The sequence below is a fragment of the Sinocyclocheilus rhinocerous genome, unplaced genomic scaffold (assembly GCF_001515625.1).
Source record: "Sinocyclocheilus rhinocerous isolate Xijiao unplaced genomic scaffold, SAMN03320098_v1.1 scaffold115, whole genome shotgun sequence".
Lineage (NCBI taxonomy): Eukaryota > Metazoa > Chordata > Actinopteri > Cypriniformes > Cyprinidae > Sinocyclocheilus > Sinocyclocheilus rhinocerous.
The window spans coordinates 3164140-3174568 of record NW_015650001.1 but is presented as its reverse complement, the minus strand read 5'-3'; the positions used below and the strand labels follow the sequence as shown (position 1 = coordinate 3174568).

Below are 10429 nucleotides of genomic sequence, written 5' to 3'. Positions count from 1 at the left end.
AACATTTGAAACTTCTTATCCTAACCGAGCGATGTGTAATGACCTGCAGCAAAGCAGCACCAATAACATCAAATACCAGGGGAACAGTTTGACCATATTGAGGGGACGTGTCTATGGGCTTGTCTTTTTAGTGATGTTTGTCTATCTTAAGACTGCCTCTATCCACCTTATTTTTACCAGTTTTTTTAGACTGGTGTTTGTTACCATTTCTTGCATGTTGTTCCTCTAGTTATTTACTTACAGCGAAAAATGAATCCGAAGCCTTACACATTGACAGAAAATAACTTCTACATAGCAAAATAAGGTTTACAGGATACCTCAGACCAGAACATTAACCTTTAGCAAAGGAATACTTGCATTTTCCTCAAGATTTCTTCATTAGTTCTCCATTATTTCTATGTAAAGCACTGGTAAGGTTTAGAGTTGCTTGCAGCTTTACTAGTACACTTAAATGCAAGTACTTCGAAAACAAGCTAATTAAAGACAGATTACAGAACAAAACCACAGAGTGAAACACAGACAACTGGATGCTTTTATCATTTGCATTTATTTGGAACACTGCCTGATACAATTGGCAGAACAAATCTAGACCTGGAATATTCATGGAGCTCTGTCAGTTGTTGGAGGGTCTGGAAAGACAAGGAAAGCATGATTAGATCAGAGAAAGCATGGCTGTTGCTCATTTTAGACTCTTTCAGGAGCACTCACTTGGCCCATTCAACGTTGAGAATGAGATGATCGTAACCGAAGCCAGACACACCAGCGATGGCTCTGGCAGCGTCCTCACGGCGGTGGAAGCTGATGAAGGCAAAGCCCTAGAGTAATGGGGAAAGAAGTTATATGTGCTATTTTTCTGAAAACATTACTCATATGGTTCATGCGGTCATATTATTAAAACTAGTGTAAGCAGATTTGTTTTTAGATTAACAATCACACTCATTTTCCTGTTTAATTCTTAAACTGAGTAGATGAGTCAACGTGAATCTTTAACTTCTCTTTCAGGAGCACTCACTTGGCCCATTCAACGTTGAGAATGAGATGATCGTAACCGAAGCCAGACACACCAGCGATGGCTCTGGCAGCGTCCTCACGGCGGTGGAAGCTGATGAAGGCAAAGCCCTAGAGTAATGGGGAAAGAAGTTATATGTGCTATTTTTCTGAAAACATTACTCATATGGTTCATGCGGTCATATTATTAAAACTAATGTAAGCAGATTTATTTTTAGATTAACAATCACACATTTTCCTGTTTAGTTCTTAAACTGAGTAGATGAGTCAACGTGAATCTTTAACTTCTCTTTCCTTTTTTGTCATTTGCTCATGAATCCGACGGCCGTGTTTCACATCTCTCACCTTAGACTGGCCTGTGTTCTTGTCCTTGGCCAGATAGATCCTAGAGATGGAGCCAAAAGGCCTGAAAAGCTCCTGCAGATCTGTCTCCCTGGTGTCCTCGGACAAGTTGGTCACACGGATTGTTGCATTATCATCAGCTGCAGAGAAAATATCACCACATTACCATTAGGCTCTTGATTGAGAACATCAGTTTAAGATCTGGATGTCAAACATGTACCTCTGCGGTTAGGCTGCATGGACTCTCCTCTGCGCGTACCACCGTCCCGCAGGCTGGGGGGAACATACTTCCCCGTCTTGCTTTGGACTGGTTGGGCAGGCTCTGGCTCTAGATATCAAAGTAAAATAATTTTCATTAATCGCCTCAACGAATATGCTTAACAGGACAACATGAAGGTTTCGTACCTGCTGCCTTCTCTTTTTCTCCCGTGGAGAGACCCAGCTGCTCGGCCAGCTCCTTCTGCATAGGACCAAGTGTGTCCTTGTACGGACAGCGAGTGGTCCAGTGATCCCCTTTACAGATACGGCAGGACACGATCTTCTGTCCTTTCAGCTTGTTCATGGGATCTTCATCTTGGTCTTGAGCATTCAAGTCCTGTTAAAACAAGCAGGAGAATCACTTCAAGTTGGCATCGGTACAACATAGAAGTGAAAGTGTTTTAGCAAGAATAGTTCGCAAAAAAAAAAATGTATGACTATGCACTCACCTTTAGGCCATCCAAAATGTAGACGAGTCTCTAACTTTACTGGAACTGAGTTGGAGAAATGTAGCATTACATCACTTGCTCACCAATTAACCCTTATTAGTGAATGGGTGCCGTCAAAATGAGAGTTCAAACAGTTGATAAAAATATCACAAGTAATTCACATGACTCCAGTCCATCAATAAACGTTTCGTAAAGTGGAAATCCATCAAGTCGTTTCATCTTTAAATCAATGCTTCTGACCAAAATACAAGTCTATAATCCATAATTACACTTCCTCTAGTGAAGAAAGTCCATCAGGTGGTCATCTCACATTAAAACCAACCAAAAAATGTTTAGGACTGTTTTGGATTGTAAACAATGCTTGATCTGTGCATATTTCTCTCCTGATTCAGACAGGACTACTTTTTCACTGGATAAAGCAATATAATGGATAGATGACTCGTAGTTTTGCCAGAAGCAACCGTTTGAAGTTTCAAAACATCTTAACGACAGATTTATTACAAACATGCAGCTTTTCGCTTAAACACGACAGCTGTTTGGACTCTCATTCTGACGGCACCCATTGACTGCAGAGGATTCATTGGTGAGCATGTGATGTAATGCTAAATATCTGTTCCCATGAAGAAACAAACTCATCTACAATCTTTGATGGCCTGAGGGCGAGTACATTTTCAAGCTAATTTTCATTTCTGGGTGAACTATTTCTTTAATATGCAATGCCTCCGTGTAAAAACTTCATCAGGTTCTCATCATCATACCTCTTTACTGGAGATGAAGGTCATGAAGACGTCATCACTCACTGTGGTGGTGGCAACATTGGGACCTGGTGCATCAAATTCAGAGTTGCCAAATTTTTTCCAGTTCTGTTGGATGAAACAACAATCAATCCCCCCCCCAAAACAAACAAAAACAATATATTTAGATGTCAAAATACTAAAGAAAAATTAAGACATACCTTCCTCCTGGCAACTGCTTTGGAGGCCTTCCGTGTCTCAATTTTGAACGTCCTGACAATCTGACCATAGAGGAGCAAAGGACAAATATGAAACCGGATTCTTCTGAAACCTTTTGACAAGTACGATATAATATTAAGAAGAACTCTGCTAACCTTACACTTCTGGCCATCTTCATCAATCTTGTATTCTGTGACAGTCTTGATGTTACCTTTGACTGTCTCTTTTGGTGAAGGGAGTGTACCTGTTGAAGTAAGTAAATACACCTGTTATAAATGCATAACTATAGTTTATATGGCATGTCATGCAGTCACAGTATGCATGTATACAAACTAAGACTATTTTAAAAAGCATTTATCTTTTATTTATTTAATGTACTTTTACTTATTTAGTCGTTTTTGTTTAATCCTTTTTACAAGGTTTTTTTTCTGACCTCACATTAACTGACTTGATGAAATATTAATGTTTACTGTCACATACTGAAATTGTTAAAAAAACTTAAGACGAATTAAATGGTGGAAAACTGTAGAAATTGTAATCAAGTACAGCACCTGAAATATACACTTTTCCTTGTATACTCGTATAATTTATTTTACACAAAATCTTTGATGTTAAAAACATATGCACCCCGTTGCACAGGTTATTTTCAGCCCTAATTCTTTTTCAACAAAAAACAATCCTCCATTTGTCTAATTGTTGTCACTATACTGACATACAGTATGGTACAATTTAGCATCATGATAGTATATACACTGCACAACACGGTACGATGTAATGTCAAAGAATAACAGCACGATGTGTAATATTTTACAGATGGGTGTAGCATAAAACAAGTAACGTTAGTATAGCATAGTGCATGTGTAACTTATATATAGCATTAGCATAGTACAATATAGAACCGTCACAGCACAAAGCACCAGCTGCCTTTTTCTGTCAGGCTGACATCCCGCTCACTGACTGTAACTTTCACTATCGGTAGAGTAGTCTAATGTAATGAGTGTAGTTTAATTAATGAGTGTTTAAACACGTGCGCGAGGCTGCGCTGCGGCCTCGTAAGTTACCTTCATCTCCCTCTTCCTCCACCTGATCGGCCCAGCTAGGCTTTGAGCTGTGGAAAACACAAGATATTACATGCCTGTTATACCGGAATAAGCATAAATAAAACTATATGGTTTCATTCATACGAAGAACTTACTCGTCGAATTCGATCGACGGCATCTTTACGGTTGTCTTGAAGCTCGAGAGGAAGCGTTTCCCGGGGCTGGTTTTGGTGACAGGACGCGCCGCTACAGCGCCTCTGTGCGAGCGGAGGACTGCAGCGAGGAAAATGATATGAAGAGAGGGAAAATGTGGTGAAATGAGCTAGTACTGACTTCTACACAACAAGGAAGGGACACGATAGAAGTAAACTAAAAAGCCAGAGTACATTCCAGAACGGCTTCAAAAAGCATCTAGAACGTAGGAACATATAAAAATGCCTTCTTAAATATGTACCCACAAGAATGTCAAGTAACCAGCTTCTTCCATGACATGCAAACCACGATTTTGAGGCTATCTATATTGATACATTATGTTTTTTTTCGTTGCAGTAATAACCAGTATTGGGGAAAGTTACTTTTAAAAGTAATGCATTACAATATTGCGTTACTCCGTAAAAAAAAGTAACGAATTACGTTACTTAGTTACTTTTTATGGAAAGTAATGCCTTACATTACTTTTGTGTTGACATTGGTTAATAGAATGGGATTAGATACATTTGTGTTATTTAGCATATTTAATTGGTTTGCGTCATATTCTGAGTTTGCATTTCACTGTTTTAATTCATTTTGATGAATACTAAATCTGTTTTTTGTGAGTGGGATTAATTAATGCACATTCACATTTAGTCTAGAGTAACATCATGTTCACACAGCGCACACAACTCCTCTGCACTTCCGTTACTTTACTAGTTACTTGAAAAAAAGTAATCTGATTACGTAACTCAACGTAGGAACATATAAAAATGCCTTCTTAAATATGTACCCACAAGAATGTCAAGTAACCAGCTTCTTCCATGACATGCAAACCACGATTTTGAGGCTATCTATATTGATACATTATGTTTTTTTTCGTTGCAGTAATAACCAGTATTGGGGAAAGTTACTTTTAAAAGTAATGCATTACAATATTGCGTTACTCCGTAAAAAAAAGTAACGAATTACGTTACTTAGTTACTTTTTATGGAAAGTAATGCCTTACATTACTTTTGTGTTGACATTGGTTAATAGAATGGGATTAGATACATTTGTGTTATTTAGCATATTTAATTGGTTTGCGTCATATTCTGAGTTTGCATTTCACTGTTTTAATTCATTTTGATGAATACTAAATCTGTTTTTTGTGAGTGGGATTAATTAATGCACATTCACATTTAGTCTAGAGTAACATCATGTTCACACAGCGCACACAACTCCTCTGCACTTCCGTTACTTTACTAGTTACTTGAAAAAAAGTAATCTGATTACGTAACTCGCGTTACTTGTAATGCGTTACCCCCAACACTGGTAATAACAACTAAGGTTAATTTTCTGAGCTATTTAATGTACTTATGTATTGAACATAACTTTTCAGTTCAGTTAGTTTATGTAGTCTTTAAGTAAATACAACTAAAAAGAGCCTTTCATTAAATTAGTAAATAATTTATTCAGTGGACATTAGTATTACACTAGTAACTAGATAATATCTTGGCTGAGCAGGAGCTTGTCCGTACATACAGTAGATTTTAAGGGATGATTTTCACTAAAGCTGCTTTTAACCACATCTGTTGTGAAATTGTCTATAGGCTACAAACAAACTTTGCTTAATTTGAGTTAATGCATTACACCTTTATGGCACTAATGTTGTTTAATTAGGAAGTTTAGGTCTCAGTTCTCTGGATCATTTGTCTAGATTTCTCTTATGGTTTCTTGTACTTCTGGACAATGTTTAAAAATAGCCATCAGTTGTGAAGTACAACGAAAGTAATATTTTATATCACAAAAGACTAAAATAATATTGGAGATCGATATACCCCAAAGCCACCATTTTGAAAAAGAAGAACTTTGTTAAATAAATAAATAAATAAATAAAAACTGAGCCAGTCTTCAATTAAATATCTTTAATTGGTATTCTTTGCAGCTAGAATAGAAGCATTTTAATGGTCAATTTTTACTGTCAGATATGTTCTTGTTTGCTTTTGAGCACAAAAATGACACAAAGAAAATAATTTTCATTTGGTTTGTGGTTTGCAGACGTACAAGAAAAGAGTACAGCCATCAACAGAAATTTAACTTAATTTACATCCAGGGAGCCACAGCGTGAGATTTTGGCCAAGATACTATGTGTATGAAGGTTAGTCATCTGAGCTCTTTCCACAGCAAGCTGTCCGTATGCTGTCAAACACAGCCATGTATAGAAGCGGATGCAAGCACATGTTCAGGGTGGCCAGGCCTTTTGACACTTGATATGAATTATACACATCACACTTCATCATCTTAATCGACTTCAGAAAGACATGATACGTCTGCAGAACATGATAGGGCACAAATGATGTGGCGTAAAGGATGCAGACCAGAGCAACCATCAGAGCCACCTTCCTCTTCTCTAGTGCGGTTATGTTTTTATTTTTCAGAACAGTCCAAATCACACCCAAATATGATGCAAAGGTAACTAACAAAGGAATCATGCATCCTACAACCATAAGAAATAGAGTGTACTTAAAATGGGGGTTTCTCAGGGTTTCATCATGACTTGAGACACAAAGAGTGTGGGTTTGTTTAACTTCGGTCCCAGCAAATTTGAGGACTGGCGATGAAGCGATGATCACGATGGACCACGTCAGCACGCTTGCGATCTTTGCATGTTTAGGGCGCACGTAGCTCCGGGTGAAGAAGGGGAAAACTATGGCAAGGTATCTGTTGACACTGATGCACATGATGAAGAAAATGCTGCCATAGAGGTTGCAGCTGAAGAGGAAGCGTTCAATTTTGCATGCAGCATCTCCAAAGCTCCACTGCTTCTCATTGGCATAGTAAATGATGAGCAAAGGCAAGGTCAGGACATAAAGAATGTCACAGATAGCCAGATTACAGGAGAACACTACTCCGGTGTGCCAGTTCTGCCTCTCTTTAGTCACCAGGAGCCACAGGGCAAATATATTCCCTACCAGAGCCACGCACATCTCAATGCCATACATTGGGGGGAGGAGTCCGATTTGAAATGTAGTATTGCAGAGTAAATTGTTGTTCATTGTCCCTGGTGTTCTCTGACCCCTGAAATATACAAACAAGAGTTGGTAGCATCAATCTTAAATCACATTTTTGGAAAAACCTTGTGAATCCAAGCAGATGATGTGAAAACATTTTTATCTTTTTTTTTATAAATGACATCGTTTGTGATTCAGCTCTTTACCTGTTTTTACCATGCATCCTAAAAACGCAGTTGTTGACAACATTAAAAAACATTAGCTAGCTAAATAACCAATCGATACAATTAACTGTCGTCTGCTCAGATGTCACGTAATTCAGGGGTTTTACAGAGCACAGACATCTTTCAGTTCTGCCTGCAGGAAATCACACCTGCATTGTTTAAGAGTGTTATGACTAAAAACAGTAAGTATAGCTAGACCAGTGCACTGTAAAATAAGTGGTTTATAATCTTTTCAGCACTTTTTTAATTTTACATCCAAGGCTGTTCATGATATTGTGGTGAAGAATGTATTTACATTTTTTGCTAATGGTAATGTTGTTTATTTTAAGATACAAGTTAATGGGTTTCAGAATTTGCAGCAATTTTAAAAACAATCTGTCATCATGTTTGGAAACTTAAGTGCTAAGCACTCACAAATTTTATAAAAACAACAAAACACTGATATTTTACCAAATAAGATCCCAGCACAAATTCCTTAATTTATTCAAACCCAAGAAGTCCACATCAAGTACAGCTAAACATCAATTACAGTACATTTTACTCAAAAGATGTTTTATACTGTTAATTCACCTTGACATACCTATTCCCAGCATTTTTTATACACGAGGACCATAACAAAAACGTTATTTTTTTAATTGTATGGGATAGTTTATAAACTCTCACTCTTGTACATTTTTAAAAAGTGCCAAACAAAAATCAAACAAGTCGATAAAACTTACCAAGCAAGTCTGCTTGACTAAATGCTCCGACAGTCGCCCGTGAAACAGTACCAAACTTCCTGTCTCATGCACTTTTAAAAAAAAACAGACCAGTGAGTGAAATCACACAGGCAAGCACACGTGACATTTAAAGCCTCTAGATGATTGCAACACAAGCCGCTTGATGGTTTGAAAGAATTTATTGGTAAAATGTATCCAAATCTATGAATATTTATACAAGGCACAAGTCTGACATAAAGCAGCATTGATCTGCTGATGTTTTTGCATTGATACATGATGATACATCAGTCATTTAATACATGACGCATCAGTGAAGCAACAGTCCCATCTTGTGGTTAAGCAGTTTAGATGCGTCCAACCTCGCTTTCAGTTCCTTCAGCTTTTCCCTTTCTTGTGTTTAAAGTCCTTTTTTCCTCCGGCACCTTTCTGTCGTTTCATAACAGCACGTCCTTTAAACGTTTTCTGTCCGCCAAACTTCTTACCGGTATCTCCTTTCTTTTGCCCTGCAAATCTATTGCCTTTTCCCCCTTTTTGGCCAAACTTTTTGCCTCCTTCACTCTTCCTAAACCTGTTTCTCCCCTCTAGTGGTTTTCTATCCCCAAACCGCTTCCTACCATCTTTATTTCCCCTGTCAGACGACTTAAAACTCTTTTTGTCACGAGGAGGGCCCTTCCCCGGTGACAGCTTCCTCTTTTTAAAGGGATTTGTAGACTTTCCAGGACCACGCTTCCGTTTTGTACCAGGAAACATGTCTGTGGGGTTCAAGAAGAAATTAGAACCAGTGCAAACTGCAACGGTAAAATTTCACAAGTAATTTTGGTATGACACGATACCTTCATCTGGTTCCTCCCCCACAGCCTGTCTGTAATACTCTGCTTCGTCCTCAGACTCCTCGGCTGGAGCCTGGCCCTCCGGTTTCCCAGGATCCTCCACTTCATCATCTGATACCTGCCCTTCCTGCTGACGCTTTCTCTTGATGCCCTCCAAGCTCTTTTGCCTTTAAGAAATTAAAAAATTTTTGGAACAAAAGAACTTACATTTGAAAAGATGCTTCAAGTGCATTGCTATGGTGTTTGGATTTATTTTTAATTTAGCATGTGATGTTTTAAAGCTTTTTATGGGAGAAGATGTTTTTGAAGTAATGTGCAGCAACCATTTAGCAGAAAAACAGAATACCCATTTCAAAACACCGTAACCAAATGCTGTAATATTTACTTCTGCAAAAACAAAGAATCTCCACTGTTAACATCTAGCTCATCATCACCACCAGAGCAGCAGATCTACTCACTTGTTCTGATCTCGTTTGTCTTTTTTTAGGGCAATGTTCTGTTCTTGTTTTCGCTTCCGTTCTTCTTTCTCTTTCAGACGGGCCTCCTTCCTTTTCAGCATCTCCTGAAGCTCTTCCTCTGTTTTCGAGACTGCAGACGGAGCACATTTTGGACTAGCTTAGTGATACGCTCAATAACAACTAGGTTGGGCGTCTAAATGGTCTCTTACACAAAACTACACTTACTGAAAGAATGATAAAGCACTTTTCCTTCCCCCATGCCTTCTGATATCTTCACCAGCTGCAGAGTCATTCTGGGGCCAATCTGCAGCAGAACAGACACCCATCATTTTTCAGTAGACACGAACTGTTAAGCATCTAATGTGCTTTTCGTACTTAAGCATGTGCTGTTAGCATAGCAACATACTAATGTTGAACTCCATCGGAATGCATTGAGAATCCAGCCAGTAATACTTAAAAGGGATAATTCACCCAAAAATGAAAATTCTGTCATTATTTACTCACTCTCATGTCGTTCCAAACCCGCAAGACCTTTGTTCATATTCTGAACACAAATTAAGATATTTCTGATGAAATACGAGAGCTTCCTGACCCTGCATAGACAGCAACACAACTGAAACATTCAAGGCCCAGAAAGGTAGTAAGGACATCATTAAAATAGTCCATGTGACATCAGTGGCTCAACCGTAATGTTATGAAGCTATGAGAATACAGCACAAAGGAAACAAAAATAACTCTATTCAACAACTTCTTCTTTTCTTCCGTGTCAGTCCACGACGTGTGTTCATGACAGTACTATCACATACATGCGTCGTGTTACTCTCGTGAATGCGTGTTGAAGACCGACACGGAAGAGAAGAAATTGTTGAATAGAGTCATTATTTTTGTTTTCTCTGCACACAAAAAGTATTCTCGTATCTTCATAAAATTAAGGTTGAACCACTGATGTCACATGGACTATTTTAA

At 38.3% G+C, this 10429-nt stretch overlaps 3 protein-coding genes across 4 annotated transcripts in view; all 3 read right to left on the bottom strand.

The window, feature by feature from the left end:
- Positions 1-532: 532 nt before the first annotated feature.
- LOC107711270 (eukaryotic translation initiation factor 3 subunit G-like) lies at positions 533-4447 on the bottom strand. Of its 2 annotated transcripts, none has more exons than XM_016516238.1 (10): positions 4206-4447; positions 4072-4118; positions 3166-3254; positions 3013-3072; positions 2816-2920; positions 1755-1945; positions 1571-1683; positions 1354-1490; positions 1013-1119; positions 533-629 (listed from the first exon to the last, which is right to left on the bottom strand). In XM_016516238.1, exons 1-10 carry the CDS (start codon positions 4226-4228, stop codon positions 614-616), a joined length of 888 nt encoding a protein of 295 aa, XP_016371724.1. In that variant the 5' UTR covers positions 4229-4447; the 3' UTR covers positions 533-613. The 2 variants fall into 2 exon arrangements, with proteins under 2 accessions (XP_016371724.1, XP_016371725.1); XM_016516239.1 differs by having other exon boundaries at positions 1571-1678; positions 1756-1945; positions 4206-4441.
- Positions 4448-6206: 1759 nt separating this feature from the next.
- On the bottom strand, positions 6207-8228 carry LOC107711269 (P2Y purinoceptor 11-like). The gene is made up of 2 exons (XM_016516237.1): positions 8176-8228; positions 6207-7299 (listed from the first exon to the last, which is right to left on the bottom strand). Exon 2 carries the CDS (start codon positions 7275-7277, stop codon positions 6381-6383), a length of 897 nt encoding a protein of 298 aa, XP_016371723.1. The 5' UTR covers positions 7278-7299; positions 8176-8228; the 3' UTR covers positions 6207-6380.
- A 116-nt stretch (positions 8229-8344) lies between these two features.
- LOC107711268 (suppressor of SWI4 1 homolog) overlaps positions 8345-10429 on the bottom strand; it is a 6882-nt gene continuing 4797 nt past the window's right edge. Inside the window, exons 9-12 of the mRNA XM_016516236.1 lie at positions 9689-9767; positions 9464-9593; positions 9009-9172; positions 8345-8927 (exon numbers count right to left, since the gene is read on the bottom strand). Coding sequence (XP_016371722.1) covers positions 8551-8927; positions 9009-9172; positions 9464-9593; positions 9689-9767 — 750 coding nt within the window. The 3' untranslated portion in view covers positions 8345-8550. The remainder of the gene's footprint in view (positions 8928-9008; positions 9173-9463; positions 9594-9688; positions 9768-10429) is intronic.